Genomic DNA, 24,283 nt, shown 5'->3' on the forward strand with positions numbered 1-24,283 from the left:
ATCTGTACTCAGTACACAAAAGAAAAGCATTATTATTATTATTTTTTTTTTATTATTATTATTTTCCTGCAAACTAAATTTAGCAAAAAATCAAAATCACGTGGCATCATCCGTAAATACCTTCTGAATTGTACTGTGTCTTCATTACGTAACTCCCGGAGCAGGGAATTATGAAGGCACTATGAATTTCTCGCTGTTTGACCCAATTTCTGGTCCAAATGCATTTCCCCCCTTTCTGTAGCAGTAGCTAAGTTCAAAATTGTAGCTGTATCTATAGTAGCAATTTAAAATAGTCATCCATTATTTTGACTATTTGACAACATCGTAAGCTTTGTTTACAAATCGTAGACAGTGTGACGCTGTAGAGGGCGGGACCATTTCCTTTCATAGTGATTGGCTGAGTGAATTCCTGTACTAAGGAGAAAATCATTCCGTGTGGACAGGCGAGCTATCTCAGATATTGTCGGCCGAGAAAATCGCTATGTGTAGACGGGCCTTAATACTCTACCTTAGATTTAAAAAGAAAGAAATCTTAATTTTTAAGCTTGTCTCAGCAATATTAAAATAGGTATTTATCAACTAATATTGCTTCATCAAGCTAGCATTCTATTTGTATTCAGTAAGTAGTGGTAATAGCCCCTTACCCCTGAATTTTTTTTTTATATATTTATTTTGAGTTGTAAATTATATAAAATTTTCAGTTCCGTCATTAATGTTATTGACTGTCACTATTTACATTATTCAAAAATTTGCAATTAGCTGCTTAATTTTTTGCTGGATATTGAGAGATCTGTTAAAATGTATGTAATCATGCCATAAGTTCAGAAAAAGAAATTTGCTAATCACCAGTTTTAGGTGCGCCATTAACTGAGAAGATAAGATCATTCATGTCATTTTTGAACTGGTAAATAAGCTGTCTCCATTTGTATTTTTATAGTTTTTTTATGTGGAATATGAACATGAACCACTTCACCAGGAAAGACTTCCGTTCCTATTGTGGCAGTCTGTTGTTCGACTCTCTGCTAGATCACGTCATGTGGTTTACGTAAAAACTGCTAGCGCGACGGTGAACTCGTTCACTTGACGTTTAGCTCAAGCGTAGGATGTCTTCAGTCCAATGGGCTGATTGAGAGATTTCATAGGCAAGAGCTATAATAAGTTAAAAGTTCAATAATGGCTCATAACAACCCAAAATGGACTGAAATTCTGCCTATAGTTCTGTTGGGTATCAGATCTGCCTTTAAGAAAGATATAAATGCTACCTGATTCGTACTTGTCTTTGGTACCACACTTAGATTACTCTCACATATGCTGAATACTGCTAATTTTGTATCCTTCTGAATCTTATGTATCACAGCTTCGATCAGTAATGCATCTAGTTAGACCTATTCCAACCTCTAGACATGTTCAACTATAAATTTATGTACACCCGGCACTTCAAACCTGTTCTCATGTATTTCTGCATATCGACTCTTTTAAACCACCTCTAACTCCACCTTACACTGGTCCTCATGCTGTGGTTAAATGAATGGATAAAAATTTTATTATTGAGGTAAATAACAAAAAGATTACAGTTGCAATTGATCGTTTAAAACCAGCATTTGTTGTCAGAACGTATACAGTCAAAAGTCGTTAATCTGGACTCGTTGGGACTTCGATTCCGGATTATCGATTTTTCCGGATTATAGATCATCAGTTTAAATCTCGTAAGATGGCATGCAGAAATTCTAAAATTAAAAATATGAAACCGTAATTTATGAAATAAAGAACAATTATGATCTAAAGAGTATCAAAATTTACAAAAAAAAAAAAAAAAAAAAAAAAAAAAAGCTTAATATTTATTTGTTTACTTTATTAAACATTTCTTTCAATGTAAGTTGTTTAAGTTGCTTCATTTTATGTGATAATACTTTCTCTTTAATTCTATAAACAGACATAATTTCTTGTTCAGTTACAAAGTTAATTTCTGTGCCGAGAATACCGACTAACTTGTCAATCGAAATTTTTTCATTTTCACTAACCTCTCTGTCGCATTCTTCATGTCTTTATCCATTTTTTGCAGCAATTCCACTTTTTGTTTGTTGGACATCGAAACATACTTTCGTTTTGTATAGATCCTTTGGAAGTTGCAGCATCGGAAATTCTATTTGACATAATCGAAAGTTCAAGTTTACTTTTATAAAATTGCTCTTACAGTCTGCAGAAAATAATAAGCGGGATCCAATTCGAAGATTAAGGAACAACGCAATCATTAACATTAACTGAAATAGATAATTAGATAATTTTAGCTTACACCGTCCATTATACATTAAACGCGCAGGCGAAAACGTATTCTGTACTTGCGCACACGCATATGCGCAGTAGTCAAGGTCTTATGCGCACGCGTAAAACGGCTGTGCGCATGTGCCAACGCGGCGCATGCGCAGAAAGTTTTTAGCTTTGAGGTCTGGATTATAGATCATTCCGGATTATGGGTGTCCGAATTGACGACTTTTGACTGTAGATTCATCTGTCATTCTCAGTTTCCACAGGACGTCTGCGAAAACTCAAAAATTGTTCTAAAACAAGTAGTTACTCGCAGTTGATGTCATGTTCATTTTCCTAAAAAACTAATCACTATAATATGATTTTAGTTTTCTATTGTGGTTTGCTGCAAGCAAATGTCATAGTGTAAAAATACTTGATTAATTTTTTTTTTTTCATATGTATTGGGAGTTACATAAAATGCTTATTAACTTTTCATTATTTCTGTGTAACTAAGTTATGCATTGTATGGGTATATATTTCTATCAGAATTTAAGTGTTTTATTACTATTTATGAATTTTGCATTTCTTTTTTGTGCGTACATTTTTAAAGTATAACTATTATTCGAATGTGCATATCTTAAACTTGGAAATTTACAGCTAACTCCTTTTGTGTCATGACTGTGTCACTGGGGGGATACTCTGTGGCAGTCTCTTGTTCGACTGCGTGTGCCGCTAGACCACGTCATGTGGTTTACGTAAAAACTGCTAGCACGAGGGTGAACTTGCACACGTCACCTTTAGCTCGAGCGTAGGATGTACGAATTTTAGTTTAGTAGTTTACTGTTGTGTATGTTATTTCATTATGTTCGTTGTGTGAAAATAAAGTTATATTTAACGAAATGGAGTCATGACTTTGAAGGATATATGCTGAGCCATAACCACCACGCACCATACTATATTCATATAACCCACATATGCTTTAACATATTTAAACTAAAATAGCAAGTTCACTCTAATTAGATTCTTACAGAACTAAGATTTATATGTATCATAATGTGGATTTTGTTTATTTTTAAATTAATTGTTACATGGCTTCTATTTTTGTTGCAGCGTGTTGGAAACAAGTTATTCTTTGATAAGAGAGATGATTCTGAATTCGGTAAGTAGATTATAGTTTCTTGTCAGTTTGATTTTAGTATGAATGTTTCATAGAAAACACTGGTTATTTTATAAAAAGTTATTGTGAAATTAAGTTGATTGTAAGATGTTTTGTTATAAATAAAATAAATGATCTCTCATATTAAAATTAATTAGGATTAATTTCAACAATAATGTTATAAATAATGTCATGTTTTAGATAACTAAAATAATCAATTAAAAATTTTTTGTGCGGGGTGTATTGTAATTTTATTTGGATGACATTTTTAATGTTTATAAAATTGACTTCTCAAATAAAAAAAAAACTTAAGGATTTTATAATAACGTCTTGGGGTTTTCCATTTGAATCAATTTGTAAAGTGTATTTTAAATTAATTGAAACTTAAATTGGTGGTATAAGCTTTTAATGTATTTCTTTCGTTTTAATATTAAACTTACGTTTTTATTTCTTTCATTTAGATTTGTTAACAGTGAATGAAACTGCTGCAGAACCGCCCCATGAAGAAGGAAATAGTATTAACTCACCTAGAAATTTAGCTTTAGAAGCAACTTTTATAAATCATAATTTTTCTCAGCAAGTATTGAAAATGGTATGTGTAATTTTTTTTTTGAAAAAATTTTTATTTTAAAATTCACTAAAATTTAGGTACTTTGTTATTAAGACCAGATTCAGAAATGTAACACATTTCTGCACATACATTATTGCTGTGCCTGCTGAGTTTCAGAGCCCACCTGTGACCAAATGGATAAAGTCACTGGACAATGGTAGTTTGACCCAGTTTGAATCCCAATGAATAAGCTGGCTGCACATCCCTGTATGTCAGCTAGTTTCCTATAGGAAGTCCTCCGTAAAGCCACCATACCATAATTAAATAAGCAACCTTCTGAATTTCAGCCTATGATGAGGAAAGATATATGATAGTCTTTCCTTATCATGTAAGAAGAGTGCTTACTCTTAGATTACAATTTCCATGGTGTAATCTTGTGTAGCAAAATAATCATGATTCCAGTAGATATCTAGGCTGGCTGCTTTGAGTTGTCCTTTATTTTCCCACTTTGTATAACAGGAATACAAGCCTATACATATGGCAGATAGTTCTTAGGATATTGGTATAAAAAGAAGCCATATAATCAAACACTGTAAAGTCAGATGTTATATCATGTTTCTATAGGTTAGGTTATTTTAATTTGGCAAAGCCTTCTAGGACTCTCTGCCTATAGAGGGGAGACTTTCTAAAAGGTACTGTGTCATATTCACACTACTATAGCCAACCTGTTTGCCTGGATTCATACCTAGGTTTAGCTACCAGTATTCCAGTGGTCTTAACAACTCGGCCACTGATAGGGATATTGTGTTACTATAATACATTTGCCATGTACCATTTCTTTGAAACTGAATGATAAATTTATGTTAAGCTGAGAATTACTTTTAACTGCATAAGCTCTTACTCTTTTAAAATATATTAATGATGATCTTTTGCTCAATCATTAGATTATCATTAGTGAAAAGTGTTAACAACAAAAAAGGAAGAGAAATACATCAATGTAAAGTTCAAAATTAGGCCAAAAAGCAACCCTATTTTGATGTAGATCTAGAATAAAAAAGCATACGATTTTTAGCTTCTGAAGGTGAAAAACCTGTTCTGACCATTCTCAAATTTGATAGTTTTAATTCAAGATCCATGCCAAAATGAGATTGTTTTTTGCCTAATATTAAAAAGGAATGTGCACTAAAAAAAACTGATAATTATTATTTTATTTTTTTGCTTTGTTATTATATATGTTAGCTAACAAAATTTGAATTTCTTATTAGCTTAAAGTTAATTATGTCATTAAATTTTGTTACTTGTTATACTCATAAAGAAGATCATCCAAAGATTTTGTACTAAATTTAAAATTTAAATGAAATTAAATATCAGATGTGATTATTTATTATATAAATCTTTAATTTAAAAAAATTTTTTTAGGGTGAGGAGAAATATTCTTTTGAAAATGTTAATCCATTTATTCAGAGCGATGAAGAAGGTGAAGTAGCGTCTGTTGCATATCGGTAAAATGTTATGTTACTTTTGACTTAAATTTATTTAAACATTCAACTTTGGTTTAATATTTTTGAGAAATTCTTTGCCAATTACACAAGACTTTTTATTATTAAATACAGGTTTTTCTTTTTATAATGAATTCTTTTAATCCATTGTAAAATTCATAATTCTTATAATTTTCTTTTTTATAATAAATGCTAAAAACTATTATTAATTCATTGTAGCTGCCTCACAGTATGATGCCTAAGCTGCCAAGTCCTTTGGCTGAGATTAAATCCCATACAAGGGATAGGAATTGATGGTTATTACCATTGTAGAATAAGTATATTCACTTATTTGGAAAAATATTGTCAAGAGTTTAAAAGTAATAAAGGAGTGCATGACCACTTGTTCACATTCTAAAAGGCTCTGTTAATCAAAATTGAGATAGAGCAGTGTTTCTTAAATATGGGATTGCAAAAATTTAATTCAGATACACAAGTTTAAAGAAATTACATTAATTGACTGGATGAAATCAATCATCTGTTATATAAAGCCCAAAAAGAATTTGTTGAGTTGTCAAATGACTTAAAACTTGAGTTTTTATAAAAATCCTTGACTAAACTGTGGATTGGAGGTAGAACTGAATTTCTAACAATTTTTGAAATAGCATTAAATGTTCTGTCATTCAATGCCAGGAACCTTTTTTTTTTTTTTTTTTTTTAAATATAGTGGTGAGCACATGTCTATTCGGCATTGGCCACTTTTAAGACCAGATGTGGAGGCACCTAATAGATGGTCACAGTTTAGGGACGGACACTTATAACTATGCCTTCTCTGGAACTCGAAGCCGAGCTCTTTGATACCATAGTAGACTTCATTAACCACTGTACCAGCTGGGCGAACAGTCCAAGGTGAACTTATTACTCATTTTATCGAACCCAATCAAGAGGATGTAAGGTTGAGTCAACCTTGCCCAGCCCTGTGATCGAACCTCGGAGCTGTGGTGCAGCTGCATGACGCGCTAGCCACTTTGCCATTGGGCGGTCGTTTAATTTGTTTAATCATTTAAAATATTAATATTAATAAAATACTTATATAAGATACTAATTTTAGGTTTGTTTAAATATAGTTAATATTTTAAACAAATTGAAAGTAAGATAATAAAATCATGTAATAGTAGTGTAGTAGTATCAATACTGTGCAACTAATATGTATATGCTTCACATCATAAATTAGCCCACCAGCAGCCTGCAGGAAAGTCGCTGAACACTGGTAGTTTGATCCGACGTTCGATTCCTGCGAATGGGCTGGCTGCATGGGCATTTTCGTGGTTTTCCATGTGTAACATGTATACGAGCCAGTTTTCCTTAGAAATTTCTCTACGAAGGCATTCCTCCCCTTAGGCAGATAGCCCTTGAGGCTTTGTCATAATCACACACACACACATCATAAATTAAAATTTAGTTTATACATCTTTCCCATTTATACATCATTTGTGAATGGTCCCTTGAAAGATGTAATATTCCTCTACTGTATATTGAAATAATTGCTGAATTTATAAAAAGTATTATTTGTTATTTATTTATTTTGTAGATACCGTTCATGGGATCTTGGTGATGGTGTGCAGCTTGTAGTGCGTTGTGAACATGATGCAGTAATGCATGGGCCTAATTCAGAATTGCAGTTTATCAATATAAAAGCTTTAAATGAATGGGATCCTAGGGTAAGATATATATTTTTATATATTCTATTTTTATCCAAAAAGGCTGTAATTTTCTTTTTGTGACTTATGCTTTATAAATAAGACTGTTTTATGTTTAGGCTTCTGGTGGCATTGATTGGCGTCAAAAACTAGATACACAGAGAGGAGCTGTTCTTGCTAATGAGCTGAAAAATAATTCTTGCAAACTTGCTAAATGGACTGTTCAAGCTTTATTAGCTGGATCTGATCAAATCAAATTTGGGTAATGTCCTTAGGTGTCAGATTTCTTATACTTTTGTCGTATTATTCAAAGTCCCTATGTATTTATGAAAAATTGAATTGTAATGAAATTCAGCATTTTGTTTTCTGCAACATGTATTAAAATCAAAATGTTGAATTGAAGTTTTTGTAGGTGATATAATCTTTTACTATCTGAATATTGTTATTTATGTAAGTTTTGGTTTATATTCTTCTGTGTTTAAAATTGGTATAATTATTTATTAATTACTTAGTCATTATTTTAGTTTGAATTTTTATGATCTTTTTCAACTTGCAAAATGTGTAAGAAATCTCATTCATGTTGCCTTGTAAGCTGATTTATAAATGTATGTGTTATAAAAATATTTTTGGAGAGGATATGCGTAAGCTTAAAATATTTCTCACCAAATTTATGTAGTGCTAAAAATAAATTTAATATTGCATGTTTGATATACCTTTTTGTCCTTTTTTTTTTTTTTTTTTTTTTTTTTTTTTTTTTTGGAGGGAGTGATTGCAGAGACTATTACTGAAAATTTATGATGTCTTTCGATGTAGAAACTTTCAATACTATTCTTGGCACTTAGACTAATGCGATAGTGCAATTTAAAAAAAGTAAAGTTAAAATGTCGTCTGGTTATTTAAAAGGGGGAAAGTTTTCTAATTGAACGTGAAGAGATATATGAATGTAATATTTTTTTTTTTCCTAAAATGAATCGGATACTTTTGAAGGTGTGAATAAATCCTTGGAGAAGACTTGTGTTGTGCAAATATTCAGAAGTTTTTCCTCATAGCTTGGGAAAAAAATATTCATATTTATCACATTGTGAACTTTCAAAGAATTCCTTGCAAAATATATGTTTTCCATGGAAACATGTCAATTAAGAAGAAGTGAAATTTTGAATTTAGGACTTATTTAAACCAAAATAAAAAGCCTTTTCTCTTCTTAAAATGAGAAATGGTACTGATTATAATGTTGTTGCTCAATACAATCTTACAAGACTTAAGCTTTATTTGAAAAGAAGTATGACTTGATAAGTTGACAGAAATTATGCTTTATGTCATTATTTGATGAAAACAAAAAGCAGAACTTAAAATTAAGAGCATGAAATCAAATAGATAAGCAGAATTCAAAGTAAAGTTGTTAACTATATTTTGCAGATTTTGAAATAATTGAATTAATCAGTTGAAACTTTTTTGGATAATTTTGGTAAAGGGAAGTAAAGGTGGGGGGAGAATTAAGTGAAATCATTGATAGTTCCATCTCTCTTTTGTTTACATATACTATTGCTTCTTAATCCAAAATTTCAAAACTTTTTCATAATCTTTTTAATGTTTAATAAATGATACTGACAAGATTCTGGAAGATTTTTTCCAAGTAATATATGGAAAAATGAGTTTATAATTCGAATTATTAGAAAGTAGCATGTTTATTACTACTTTTTTTTTTTTTTTTTTTTTTTAAAGCAGCGTTTGTGAATCTTTAAAACAGACCTTCTGGCTGATAAACATGACTGCAGTAACTTTTTCTTGCCTGCTGCTCCTTAAATAAATGTCCCTCGCTTTGTCTTTTTTTCTTAGTTATCTAAAATTGTAAATGACGTATATAGAAATTGTAGGGTGCATTTAGCATCCATAATATGATTAAATATATTTAAGCAAAAATTTATTTATGAAAACCTTTTTTTTTTTTTTTTTTTTTTTCTCTCTAAAATGAAAATGTTTCAATGGTCCAGTCAGTTGTGATTTTCCCTCCCATTATCTATTCAGCAGTTTTTCTCAACTATGACTAAAGAGTGAATTGGTTTCTATTTCAATAGTAAAATATCTAAATGTTTTTGTTGCTCTATAATTTACCATGTAGGCATTTATTACTGTATAATTAATTACTGCATATCCTTATTTATTATCCTTATCTATTATTTTTGTTATCAAGATTAATAAATCTGTGGTAAATATAAATATTGTAGTTAAAAATTTATGCAATGAAACTGTGTAACACTGTTTGAGGTGCTATAATTTACATTAACGTTTTTGCATGCATTTTACTGAGATAAATGCCATTCTGTGTGATTTTTTTAGGTATGTATCTCGGGTCCATGTACGAGATTCTGCAAAGCATGCCATTTTAGGTACTCAACAGTTCAAGCCAAAAGAATTTGCTGATCAAATAAATTTGAACATGGATAACGCATGGGGTATTTTACGTTGCATCGTAGACACCTGTATGAAATTAAAAGAAGGAAAATACCTAATCATGAAAGATCCTAATAAGGTATTTTAAAGTTGTTACTTCACAGTATCTTTTTTTGAATGAGCACCTTTTTCATTATTATTTGTTCTGATTAGTTTACTGTGGCTAGTAGAGTGTTAAATTCTGTATTGTGTTATGAGAAAGAATTTAAATTTATTATTGTATTATATATATGAGAGAGGTTTACGTTAAAATTAGATTTTGATATTTGTTTTTAGTTTACACATCTCTGTAAGTGCATAATTTTTTTTCCTTTTCTGTTCTACAAGTTAATTGGTTGATATGTAAGAATATTAGAATTACTATTTCGGAAAAAATTTTCTTGGGAAAGGGAATTGCATGAAATTTTTTGTATATTTAAATAATTTTATATTAAATATTACTTGCATAAAATTTTATTCAGCATTTCAGTGAAATGTATTTATCTGGTTAATACATAACTATAAATCCCATAAGCTTGAAATTCATAATTCATAACTAAATTGCATTTGATACGAAACCAGTTATGATAGCAAGTATGTATTGTTGTGTTCGTAGGAGTTCGTGATGGATTAAATGCAGACAGAACTGATAGTTTGAAAAAAAATTTTTTTACCTAAAGAAGCACTTTACAATTCTAAAACTTTCCACAAAAGAATTCGTACAGCTGTTCAGTGTAGCTAAAAGGCAGAGCTCTCACAAATATCTCAATACTCCAAATTCAGCTCGAAACTAACAACTGAAAAACTGGTGCTCTCTCCAGTCTTATATAGTTTTCCCCATTCGCCGGGAGATCTTTGGTACTTCTTCAAATTATTCGAAGGCATATGAAGGCCAGATACAGTTACAGTAACATAGATCAATTACAGTTATTCAATCACAATACCCATTACAGACAAAAAATTAGTTGCCAAAACCGTCACCAGCTTGGCGATATCTCACCAATTTAGCGAGATAGCCATTTACTCATTATAAAATAGACTTGCTCCCTTTATTTTTCTACAGTGCATCGTCTCTTTCAGGCATTTTATATTACATTATAAAAAAATACTGCAATTTTAAACATCACTAAAATTATTTACATATATGTATAAATTCATAACATTGCCCTTCTCCCAAGAGCTATATGTTCTGGGCAGTACAAACCCTAGACAGAAAGCTATACTTTTGGAAATTCAGTAGTACTAAAACAAAATTTCAATGAATAACACAAAAAAGTCAAATTAATAACTGCATAAATTTAGAAATTTTTAGTATTCTATTTACAATATATACGCTGTGAGAACTACGTACTATGGCCATAGTAAGGGACTAGCCTATGGTAATGAACGACTTTATGCTGGGATGACTTACAGATCCGAACTACATCATCGTTCAGACTGTTTACGATTTTAAGGACCACCCCAAGATGACCAGAATTTAGAAGAAAGTTCTTTCCATTGAATCAGATTCCATAATCGCACCTTTTCACATTCATTGTATCGGATGACCTCTAGCTCTCATGTCGTATTGGGTATTTAATTTCTCTATCGTCAAGTTGACTTGTTCTGGTGCAAAAATATGTATTACTTCAATTAGCGCTTGGAAGTTTTGAATGTACTTTTCGGGATATGAAGTCGCATCCGGATGGCGACCAAACAAGAGACATTGATTTGACCAAAGACCATATGGAATGGAAAATAGCCTGCAGTCTCGTGAAGAGCGCAACGATAGGGCAGTAAAAACAGAGGTAACTTCTGGTCAGAGTTCTGTTGGTTTCTGGAAGTCATCAGCGCAAGGTTATTAAGGATGGTTTGATTCAACCTCTGTACCATGCGGTCTGACTGTAAGATGTCATTTTTGGATGTAAAGGTGTCATTTTGGTTTTGTTGATGCCAAGTACTTTGCAGAGTTCATTAATTACAGTGGAGATAAAATTGCTTCCTTGATCGAAATGTAACTGATGAGGCGCTCCAAACCTGGAAATCCAGTGCTGTATCATTATATTGCTACTGTAACAGCCTCGTGATCAGGAATGGAATATTGGTACCACTTTTACACATCAGCCATTTCAGTATTCCAGTAGAAGCATTCTCAAGCATTCTCAAACTCTATGCAAAGTCTTCATTATTCCAAAGTGGCCTGTTGGACTGCTATGTAATTCTTTAAGGATGTCCGAGATCTTGGAAGTACCGGTTGTGTCAGAATGCCTTTCCATCATCTGATTCGAATTTCCTATATAAGACCCCATTTCAAATATGGAACGAGTTCCAGAACCTAATGTTGTTTTCTCTTCGAACTGTAGATCAAAATGTCTTGCCAGGTAGGTTTCCTATTTGAAGATTCTATTAAGTCAATTATGGGTTTAATATCTCATATCTTCTAACTGGTCTTTCCTGACTTCTTCATCTGTCCATGTGTCTGGGTAAGAAAATGTTGAACTTTTAACATGATTATGTGCCCATATTAACCAGCTTGTATTTTATTTGATCCCTGGAATGATATTAGCATGTTTCATGTTAGGGTCTTCTGAACAGGGCATCAATGTTTCCATGTGACAATCCTGTCCTAAGACGGATAGTTGTGTTATATTCCTGGAATGTCTGTATCTGTCTGACTATTTGCCCATGGGAATTCTGAATAGCCAAGTCAACTATGCATAATTTGTACAGAGCAGGAATTTTCTGCGGCAGAGGTAATGGTGGAAATGTTCTAGAGCTTTGACTATGGGGAGCAACACGGTTTGGTGACACAGTAATTCCTCTCCAGTTTAGATAGACGCTTGCTTCAATATGCTATGACATGTTCTTGACTGTTTATTTCTTGGAACAAATCAGCACTGATGATCTCATTGCTAGCGTCCATGTTCAGAATAAATGGTTTGTAGAGCTGAAGATACACCAGGATAGGTGGATTGATTTTCCTTAGTCTCCTTCAGTCTGTTAAATGCATCCTAACATTCTTTTCTTTTTTGTCTGTTTGTGAAGGGGGCTTACAATGGGAGAAATGGCTTTCACAAATCTCCTAGAGTAGGTGCAAAGTTTTCAGCTTTCCACAAAAATACTCGTACAGTTGTCATTATCACAGAACACAATCAGTAGTTTCACTACAAAGTACTAAAAAATGTTAAACAACACAATGCAGATCATGTTTAAAGAACAAAGGTCACATGGAGATAATCTCAGTGCTCCGAAGTCAACTCTGAACTAGCAACTGAGAAACTGATGCACTCTCTGGTCTTATATAATTCTTCCCCAGCTGCCGATCTTCTACTTCTCAAAATTATTGGAGGGCATATAAAGATCGGATAAGGCTATAGTCACACATTTAGATTAATTACATTTATTCAATCACAGTTATATGTGGACTTGACTAAAATGTTGTCAAGCTAGCAAGATAGCCATTTACTTGATGTTAGACTTGCCCCCTGTAATTTATTTTTCTGCTAGTGTAGGGTCTCTTTCAACCATTTCATGTTACATTATACACAAAATAGTACAATTTTATGCATAACTTCCCCAAAATTATTTACATAATTTATAACAATATTGTATTTAAGAATGTGTAAAGATAGGACTAATTTTAATTTGTCTTTACTTCTTGCCAAGTCTGAATTTTATATTTTAATGGTATTAATAGTAGTTACTGATGGAAAATTAATGAATCATTATAAAAATAGAATTTTTTAATAGCTAAAAATTTATTTTATGCTAAAACATATGCTAAATATTTTTAAATGTAAATTTTATGATGAAATGCATTATAGTTTTGGAGGCAGTGGCATTGTTTTTAAAAAGTAAATTGCTTATCTAGGCCTTTGGCTAACAGTCTATAAGTAGTGTATCTGTATGCAATAAATTCAGTTAAGATAACATTCTTCTTGTGCCATACACCTCTGAAAGCAGTTGGCATTTAAGAACATAAATAAACATTAGTGTTTAATATCACCTCTCAAATGAATCCATTTGAATAAGACCAAAATCACCCGAAACCATGGGTGGTTGTGTAGAGAGAGCTTACTATGTATAATTAAATAACAATAATAGTATTTAGCAGTAACAATGTTGTTAGCCAGGCATAAGTGCTGTTAGTTGTCCAACTGGACTTTATGCATAGACTCCAACTACTACGGATTCTCCGTAGTTTCTACGGAAATTCATGAAAAACTACGAGCTACGAAAAGTATGGAAAAAACTACGGATTTTACAGAAACAAGAGCAGGAGAACCAGTACGCAAAACGGAACCAACTAATTCATCCGATGATTGGCTGAATACTCGTGTTATCATATATCACATGTTGAGTGCGTTCCTAGTTTTGAAGAATTAGCCAATCGTAGATCAGTAACTCCAACCGTTAACGACTTATCAATAGTTCCACCCAATTGTCTGTCTCCCAGGTTCCTCGCTGATGCGTGTTTAGGCTGCATTCGGCTGCATTGTGTAGTTTACGGCGAGAGCTTAGCGTGTGTCTTGTGAACTGTGAATCAGGTGAAAGATTTTTAATCATAATGCTGCCTCGAACGAAGAAGCCAAAATTATCAAAGCAGAAGTTTAAAGATTCATATTCTTCAGAATTTCCATGCATTAAAGCGTCCGAAATTTCTGTGAATCACGCACACTGCAGTGTATGCAACAAAGACTTCTCAGTTGCTCATGGCGGAAAAGATGACTGTAAACGGCATGTGTTTTCTCAAAAGCATATAGAACTTGGCACCGTAAAATCTAAAGAAATAACAAATTTCTTAATAAAAGATGATGAAACAGATCCTATAAAAGCCGAATGCTATTTTGTTCGTTTTTTAATTGAACATAATCTACCGCTTTCTGTTTCGGATCATTCCAAAGAGCTTTTCAAAGCAATGTTTCCGGATTCTGCCATAGCAAAAAAATTTAGCTGCGGTCATACCAAAACTGCTGCTATTGTGAAAACGCTTGCAGAAAATACTGTTGCTGATATTATAAAATCAGTGTGCAGTACATCATTTTCTCTAAGTACTGATGGAAGTAATGATAACAATGATAACAAACTGTACCCATTGGTTATAACATACTACAGTAAAGAAAAGGGAGTGATAATTACTTCATTGATTTCTATTTTAGAATGCACGGATAATACAGGAGAAGGTATTTTTAATTGTATAAATGAAAACTTTAAAAACAAAGGTTTAGAATGGAAAAATTGCTTATCATTTTCTTCAGATAATGCTAGTAATATGATTGGAAAGTTTAAAGGTGTAGCATCATTTATCAAAATGCATCAACCAAGTATAATCACCTGAGGTTGTCCGTGTCACCTCTTGCATATAGCTGCAAAAAAAGCTACTGAAAAATTAATTGGCTCAGAAATTGAAATGTTGATAATAGATATATATTTTTACTTGGAGAAAAGTTCGAAACGGAAGCATAGCTTCAAAGTTGCTCAACAAATTTTGGGACAGAATGCAAAATCTCATAAAATTTTGAAATATTGCAGTACGAGATGGTTGTCTCTTTTAGAATCTATAACAAGGATTTTGGAACAGTGGGATGCTGTGATAAATTTTTTTGGAGATAAACCAGATAACAGTGAGAATGAAGGAAAGAGATTGCAAAACATTAAAAAAATTTTACAGTCACCGACCACCAAATTGTACTTGTTATTTTTGAAAAATACTTTGCCTTTGTTTATAACAGTAAATATTAATTTGCAACAACAAGCTCCTTATATACATAAATTGAGAAGAGAACTTTTTGAACTTTTAATGAATTTATTTGTTAGATTCGTAAAACCATCAGTAATTTCTAAAGAAAATGAAGATGTTACTCTAACGTCTATTCCATTTCAGAAGTATAGTAAACAAAAAGAAAATGAAAATTTAGTGATTGGTGCGGAAACAAGACGATATTTTAAAAATGCCAAGTTGAATGAAAGTGAAGTGAAATCATTTTTCAATTCTGTGCGAGCTTTTTTTGTAACTGCATGTTCATATATAATTGATAAATTTCCACTGACTGATCCATTTGTAAAACATGCTGAAGTTGCTGACATCAACTTGAGAACTGAAGTCTCATTTTCATCTGTTCTTTACTTGATGAATACTTTTCCATCCATTATTGATGAAAAATGTCTTAATCAAGTAGAAATTGAATTTTCCATGTATCAAGTAGATGATTTGAAAGAAATTGTAGATTTGCGTATTGATATAGCATGGGGAGAAATTGCCAAATTAAAAAATATGAATGGGTGTATTAAATACAAAGTATTGCCTTCTGTAATGCTTGCTGTCTTAATAATACCTCATTCAAATGCAGCTTGCGAAAGAATTTTTTCTATTGTTAAAAAAAATCAGACGGAATTTCGACCAAATTTAGGTCTTAAAACTCTTGAAGCAGTTTTGATTGAAAAAATAAATATGCAGGCAAATGAAGAACTGTGTTATAAAAAAACATTCTCAAAATCAGAACTTAAGCTTGCTAAGCATGCTACATATAAATCTTTGCATTCATAAATTATGCGTATTTTGTTTAATACTTATATGTATCATTCTTGGTTATTTAAATTTTATTTCCCTGTAGAAATCATATCCAGAATAAAGATATGATTTATAGCTTCTGATTTTTTCTATGATTAATAGTGATTTGAAGTACTTTTTATTAGTGAATGCTTGAGGAGTTAAAAGAAAATTTCTAATTAAATGTGCATATAATTTACAAGGTATATTTTTAATTATTCAGTTTTATATGTATATGGATTTTAAATGTAATAAAATTGATTACAATTAATTATTAATTTTAAATTAATGAATGGTTAATTACAACATACGCTACGCGCACATTTTCAAAGTTGTAAAAATGTCGTTCGCGCGTTGACTACTGACAAGGTTTGCTGAAGGTTGGAGTCTATGTGTATGTTCCTGTTAGTTGTCTGGTTGCTATTGAGTGCTTTAATTAATTACCAGTAAAAGTTCTTAATAATTCATAAAGTCTTAATTAGATTAATAAAATTTTTGTCTGGAAAGTTTATCATTGACCTGCGTATCATCCATATTTAAGTGATATTATATTCAGTGTGACGGATCATCTTCATTTTTCAGTATAAGAATCAGTTATTGCTTTATTTTAGGAATTGTTCCAGATTCATACCAAATAGTAAGCAGTTTCTACATTAGAAAGAGAATAACTTATTCGTAAATGTGATTTAATAAGTCTCTTTATATTATTCAGTACATTAATCATGTACTTAATCATTAATCAGTAGATTTAATGTAAACAAATGAATCATTTTCACATTTAGGCAAAGCATATATCTAAAAAGGATTTGACGGATCATTAAAACAATGTAATAATAAATGATGTATGTAAATAATAATTTTTGTATGTAATGTAAATAATAATAATGTAAATTATTATAAATTATTTTTAATGTAAATAATAATAAATTATTTTTTGCTAAGGTCAAGGATTGTAGTGAATTTAAAAATATTTTTTTTAAAGTAACTTGTAAAAACATATTTATCAGTCTTTGTAATAAGAATGCATTTAATTGCTTCTTATGGAGGATTTTAATTGACTGGAATATTTCTTTTCTTCACTTTGATAAAGCAATGAAATGAAATTTTCTGTAAAAGTTTTTATCAGCATTCTATTCATAATTTAAGGTTAAAACCTATTTTTTAATTTTTTTAGCCTGTTATCCGATTATATGATATACCAGATAACACCTTTGAAACTGAAGATGATGAAGAGGATGAGGAAGGGGAGGATGAACTTAACGGTGAGTTTCAGTTGTTTAAAAAATACAAGGTGTCCATAATTTATTCACCTGTAAAGATATGTTTTAAATGATAGGGGAGAAAATTGACTCAATTTTATTTAGCACTTCAAAGAATTTTATATTGATATCCTCCAACATTAGTATCACTAGTTGCTTGGAGAATGTCAAGTCCCTTCTTGATTTCCCTCCAGATGGTATTAAACATTTGTAGAGACCCAGTAGCTGCGAATCTCTGCAGCATAAATTTGTTTCTTTAAGTATCCCTCAAAAAGAATTCAAGTGGTGTGACATTTGAAGAATGGGGTGGCCATGAAATTGTTTCACCTCTACCAATCCAACGATCTGAAAATGTTTCATCAAGGAAATCATCACGTGTATTTCATGTGTTTTTTGAAGAAATTGATCATCATTACCGATACAGTCAAGAATGTGTAAAGAAAATTAATTAAGAATGACTGAATCATTAGGTTTGATTTGTTGACAAATCTGCACTTTATACATGGTCAGTTTCAACTGCTTATGAACAACTTTATGAACAGGTGCCTTGGGAATTCATGTTTGCACGCTGGCATAGCAAATGGATTTACTGGGCTGTGCATAAACACATCTCGAATGGGGAAAACATCATTGACCTTTGGCTTATCCGCATCTTTATGCAAAACATGTCCAGTCTCTCGAAGCTGTTTTAATTGATTGTTCCATTGGTGGAGGTTTATTAAATTCATATCCAAATCGCTTCTGAACAGTTTTCAGAGATTTTGTTTCCCATAATCGGAGAATGTACATTCCATTTTCACTCTACGATGCCATTTTGTCTGTAAACCTTTTGCCGTTCACAAAAATTAGAGCAAATTGAATTCCTTGAACTCAAAATTATATAAATTACTAGAAGCTTCGCTGCCAGCCTTCATCTGGCTTTTAAATGTATTGGAAAAATGGCTGAAGGGAACACCAAACGTTAAATAAAAAACTGCATAGAATTTTACTCTGCAGAACAACTTCATAAAAAAAAGTTATTACGTATAACAAAATTACAATGAAATAAGTAATATCCCTTAATAAAAATATTAATTATCTTAATAAATAAATTAACTAACTTCCCTCTGCAAAATCTTAAGAACTCAAATGGTATAAAGGAGGTTAAGAACTTTGTTTCCTAAAAAAATCACTCAAAACTTTTCAATATCTTAAAAACAGTGAAATGAGCAATAAATAACATAAAAGAATGCAAAAAAGAAAAAATTCTGAAAAGCTAAGTATAATTAATGATATTTTATCTTATATTTTCAAGAGAAAAAAAATTAACCAACTTTCCGTTGAAGAAAAAAAATCGTACAAAACTTTTGAATATCTTACAAACGGTGAAATAAGCAAAAAATAACATGAAAGAAACTCAAAAAACAAAAAATTCCGTGCTGAATTTTACTCTGCAGAACAACTTTATCAAAAAAATCAATAAAAATGTATTATATATATAAAAAAAATGACAATGAAATATGCCAATCTCTTAAAAACAGTGACATAAGAAATACGATGAAAAATTGTTGCCAAACCCATATTTCTAAAAGAATGAAACTATTCAAAATGATGCGATTTCATCAAAAATCTATCAACAACAATAAGACAGGAAAATTGTTGCCAAAATCACATTTTTAAAGATGTGAGATGTGAGAAGTGTACTTGGAAGCTTCATTAAAAAAAATTTTTAAAATACAAAATATTATTTTTCCAAAATTCTTTTTGTAAAAGCAGTCGCAAGGATGAAAGTTTAACGTGTCCAAAAATCAAAGAAAAATAAACTGTACATTTTTAAACATAAACTTTTTTAGAAAAAATCCCATTGAAAAGGTGTTACGCTCACTTTGTTAAATAAATTCATATTTAATCGATTTATTAAAACACGAAATTTATTGTAAGTTCGTAAAATAGCTAAGTACGTACGTTTTATGACGATGAGAAAATGGAGTGCATAGAGTAAAATCTCGCTTTGGGCCCACCAGTGGCCGAGCGGTAAAGTCGCTGAACACTGGTAGTTCGGTCCGAGGTTCGAATCCCGCGAACGGGCTGGCCGCATGGGCGTTTTCGTGGTTTTCCCCATGTGTAACGTGTATACGAGCCAGTTTTTCTTAGAAAGTCCTCCACGAAGGCATCCCTCCTCTTAGGCAGATAGCCCTCGAGGCTTTGTCATAATCACACACACACGTAAAATCTCGCTTTCCTATAGCCCATTATGTCTCAAAATGACGCAATTTCGTCACAAAACATTAAAAAAATTCTAATTCGAATTTCGAAAAAAATTGCTTCGAGGTGCACTGGCTCTTGTCTAGATGCACCTACGTACCAAATTTCGTAGCCGTGGGTCTATTAACTTGCACGCAGTGCAAACGAAAGACACACACAGACAGACTCTTTCTTTTATTATATGTAGAGATTTCTGGTCACGCTGTAAAATTTCCTTTCAATTTAACTATTTCGTCCGGTAATTAACCCCTTAATTGCTGCAGGCAAGGCATATATGCCTTGCTCAGCCGATGCGTTAACTGCCCAAGCGTATATATACGCCGTTCCGAAATGCTATCATTTGCTTTTTGCTGCTACCAGTGAAATTATTCGCAAAGCTTTGGAATATAACACCACAATGACCGTGATAGAATATGCAAAGGAGGATACTATTTCAGAGAAAGGGGGAAACTGTGAAAGTAATGACTGTGCTGTTATTAATCGTAATTCTGTTTGAGTTAAAATGTATTTTTTTTAGTTCTGTTTTGTTTACTTCGTTACTATTGTTTGTAGTAGGTACTTTTTTTAGTCTGACAGTGAAATGGATGATTACTTTCTGTCATCTTCAGGATCGAACACCTCAGAACATGATATTACGTCAGCAACTATTCTTCGAAAGGTGCTTGACGCTGGGTACGACTTGATATGAAAAACTTTCCTATTCCGCCTCCACACTTTCCATTTAGGTATACTGATTTTACACTGAAACCTGATATTACACTTTACTGGTCTAAAAATACATTGATCGAAACTCCATTTTTTTGGCGATCTTTTTTGTTATATTTTTTACTATACATCTTTTTTAATATACTTTTACTTTTTTAATATGCTATTCTTATACTCTTAACACTAAATTTTGTATTGTCATTTTTTCTTCTTTATTTTGTGAAAGTAAACAGTTTTTAGACAGCCAAACTTGCATTTATTTTTTCCCTAATGCATCGTATAAGTACGCGCGCATGTTTGAAAAACGGTGGCACCGGGGAGAGTGAATCTACTATGTTTCTGGCGGTAGTTAAGGAGTTAAATTATACACCCTGTGTAATGTTTTGGTGAGGATTTTTGTTGTAAATTTTTATTTGTTTTCCCTTTTATTATTGCAGGTGGCGGTGAAGATTGAAATAATACTACTTCAGAGAACAAAAGAACTGAAAAGGAACTATATGGAATTTATTGACATGTACAGTGTTGTTTAGAAACATTTTGACACTTTGTACAGCAATAAATATAAATAAATTGTTTTCAAATTTATATTATCTGAGATAGTTTTAGTATAGTGTACTTATATGTTTTAAGTCTTTGTACTGTTGGATACGCTACATGTTTGAATCTCCTCAATTCTTATACATATCATCAACATATTATTAGAATGAGACTTACCAAGTGGGAAATGTTATGCAGAGATTCAATATTGTGATTTAGTATATTTCATTTTAGCATGCAACTAAAAATATTCTTTTTAAAATTTCTACTATTAGCTCACACTCTCCCTATATCTTGTTCAAATTTTTAATTGTCAATAAAATTTTATTCATCCACTCAAGTTCAGATACATTTTTTTTAACTTGTAGTGGATGACACTTGACGTTAATACAGTTTTTACACATATTAAAGTCAATTCCTAGTTATTTATTCTTGTTTATCGAACCTAAAGATATGCTGTTTTTCATTAAATATATTATAAGACTTACAAATAATAACTGTTTATTAGGAATTCTCACATGCTGTAAAAATTAATTTTATAAAAACTTATAAATAATAGTACATGACTGTGATAAATGGGATTGTAATATTTAACAAAAATAAGTGGCAACAGTAAGACATAAGTTCTAAAGTTTTTTAAAATGTATGGAATTAAACAATTGTAGTTTTATAGAGTTGGATGAAGTGGCTGTAATGTCCCATTATGTAGCGAAAATTCTCCCGATATTTCTATGTTAACGTGATAATAATATATGTTTAAAATATAACGGGTTCCTTGCGAAATGAAAACTCTGCATAACTCTTCTCAAACATATGTCCCCTTGAGTTATATGAAATCATTAGATGAAATGTTATTTTAAGAACTGGACTGCTCGAAACTCGCTAGAAAGGTTCTTTGCAATAATGAGGCATTACAGGAGATGGATAGAATAAGAAATTATAGACTCAGCATCAGCTTCATAAATTAGAAACGAAAAAATGTTAATAAAAAGTTGGGCAGTTCAGACTTCAAACGAACTCTTCTATGTAGAAACTCAGAACTTGTAAGAAGATGTTATTCTAATGAGTTGAAGGAAGTCCATGGCATTCAAAGTTCCATATATATAAATAAAATCCATATTGCCATATTATATCCATAAATAATTATTAGTTTATTGAGGACTAAAGTGATTGTTTATTGAGGACTGTTAAGTGATACAAAAAATCACTCAAAGCAAAATTTTGTTTGATGGTCAATTGTAATCTTCCTTTGAGAGAGTTTTAACATATAGTATATTAGATGTAGTGTCTGTAAAAACTAAACTTCATTTTTCTGAAGATAGTAAATAATTGTCCAAAAATTTGCTGTTCGCCTTGGTATCTTCAAAAGAAGTCAATGTATACTGGTCACCAAAATTAGGTGAGTGCTATCATTAACATACATATATATATATATATAAACAGCGTAGATTACTTTTGTGATGTCTATAAGAATGTATAATAAAATATGTCTGAGAAATTAAGGCTATATATTAAAAATACATAAATCCGTGTATGAAGTACCAGAGGCATTTTGACATTAAAATCAATAAAATAATTCTTTCTTATGATAGTTTTGGGAAATTTGTGCTTGCTTAGTGGAAACCTTTGCTGGTGAGAAGGTTAAATAATTTTTATTTAAAGCTGCCGAGTAAAATGTTATTGGGCTGTTAAGAGATCCCTCTGAATAACAAAAAGATTACTGTAGAAAACAATTCAAAATCAAATTATCCAACAACAATGTTAGAATTGACATTGATTAAAAAGATAGTTTGCTCTTTTGAAACTGTATGTTTCACCTCTTGCAGGCAAAGTGATCCTCTCCTCTTATTTATCTCATGTTAGCATGCCAGTTTAACACAGTTTACCAGAAAGTATCAGATAAACCATTAAAAAAAAAAAAAAAAAAAATGGAGCTAACAGATTGTTATGTCCAACCATTGGAGTTATTAGAAATTTACTAAAGTGAATAAACTCGTAAGATGTAAATTGTGACTTTTGGTGCCAAATTAATTTATTTACACATAAAACTTTTAGCTGGTAATTAAGAGCTAAACTAGTTAAATATTTATATTTGTAAAGTATATTCCTCTTTAGTGTCTCAGTTTTATTTAAAAGTGCTTTCACTTCCAACTCAAGTATCTGCTATCAAGCTATCTGTGTAGCTTGCATGCAGAGTATCTGTGAATTAATGGGCCAAAATTTAAGGGTAGGTAAAATTATAAAGAAGCATTCTTTGTATAGCAATGTGGGTTCATAAATGAAAAGTGTAGGTGAAAATGCTGAGAAAACGAAAAAAAGCTCTTATCAACATATTACAGTAAGTGCTGAAATATTCAACTATTAACTGTGATAAAGCCCTGTAAGGGTCTATTCAGTGATTGGGGTATGTTGTGGCCATTTGAGGGCAGTTAGGCTGTATGTATTTTTGTAAAAGTTTTTTGAAGCAAATCATATACAAGTTTAGTGACAAGATGAATTTTCGGAAAGAAAAATATTGAACATGGAAGTTTATTTAGTTTGAATTATCAAATTGTCTGTAAAACAATTTTATTGAGTTTGAATGGCATTATGCAAGCTTAAAAAATTCTTTGCTGTTATAGAATTTTGTGTGTGATGGCGTAATTTATCCTCTATGAGCAAAATTTTTTACTGTTTACTTTGCTAGCTTTGTAAGAATGGTTCAATTCATGTCATTGGATGCCAATCGTTCGAGACATATACGAGTTCTAGAAATAGAAGAACGTATTCTGAGAGGGGGTGAAGATAATTCAAGCACTAGTACAAGATCAAGTGCACAAACTACAGGCGTGAGTAAAAGCACCCTATGGAAAATTTTACATGAGGAAAGACTTTTTCCATACCACATACAGAGAATGCAACCTGATTGCAGCTGATTATCCTCGATATATGGATTTCTATTGTTGATTTTTGCAACATTATGTCCGAAACTTCTCTGCAAACTTGCATTTCACAATTGAGGCCTCTTTTACACGAGACAGAGTTTTAAATTTGTGCAATTCCTGTGTGTGGGCCACTTATAACCACAAGCTACACTGCATGTTATCTAGAAGCGATTCTCTGTTAATTTGTGAGCAGGTACTGTGAAAAATTTCCTTATTGGCCTATAATTGCTACCACAATGACTTAACAGCATGATGTATCAAATCTTTCTGGAAGAGGTATTACCAGAATTACTTGGAAAGTGTTCCGGCTGCTGTTTGAAAGGCCATGTAATTTCAGCATGATGTAACTCCAGACCATTTCTGTAATGTGTGCAGCTTCAATGCCATCTTTGGCTTTTGATAGATTGAACAAGGTGGAAAAGTTGCTTGGCCAACATGTTCACCAAATTTATGAAGTATTAATTTTTTCTTATGGGGACATATCAAGGCATTCATCTAAGAAACTCTATAATATAAGGACCTCA

The 24,283-nt window shown here is 31.6% G+C and overlaps 1 protein-coding gene across 1 annotated transcript in view; it reads left to right on the top strand.

Moving 5' to 3' along the window:
* The window catches only part of eIF3d1 (eukaryotic translation initiation factor 3 subunit d1), a 32,021-nt gene extending 11,138 nt beyond the window's left edge, over positions 1-20,883 (top strand). The window contains exons 8-15 of the mRNA XM_035376488.2: positions 3,358-3,406; positions 3,865-3,995; positions 5,373-5,455; positions 7,023-7,152; positions 7,251-7,393; positions 9,469-9,661; positions 17,265-17,352; positions 20,736-20,883. Of these exons, the coding sequence (XP_035232379.1) occupies positions 3,358-3,406; positions 3,865-3,995; positions 5,373-5,455; positions 7,023-7,152; positions 7,251-7,393; positions 9,469-9,661; positions 17,265-17,352; positions 20,736-20,752 (834 nt within the window). The 3' untranslated portion in view covers positions 20,753-20,883. The remainder of the gene's footprint in view (positions 1-3,357; positions 3,407-3,864; positions 3,996-5,372; positions 5,456-7,022; positions 7,153-7,250; positions 7,394-9,468; positions 9,662-17,264; positions 17,353-20,735) is intronic.
* The last annotated feature ends 3,400 nt before the right edge of the window (positions 20,884-24,283 follow it).

This window comes from Stegodyphus dumicola, chromosome 9, assembly GCF_044657685.1.
Source record: "Stegodyphus dumicola isolate Sdum_Otavi_A_Nest chromosome 9, ASM4465768v1".
NCBI classification, from domain to species: domain Eukaryota; kingdom Metazoa; phylum Arthropoda; class Arachnida; order Araneae; family Eresidae; genus Stegodyphus; species Stegodyphus dumicola.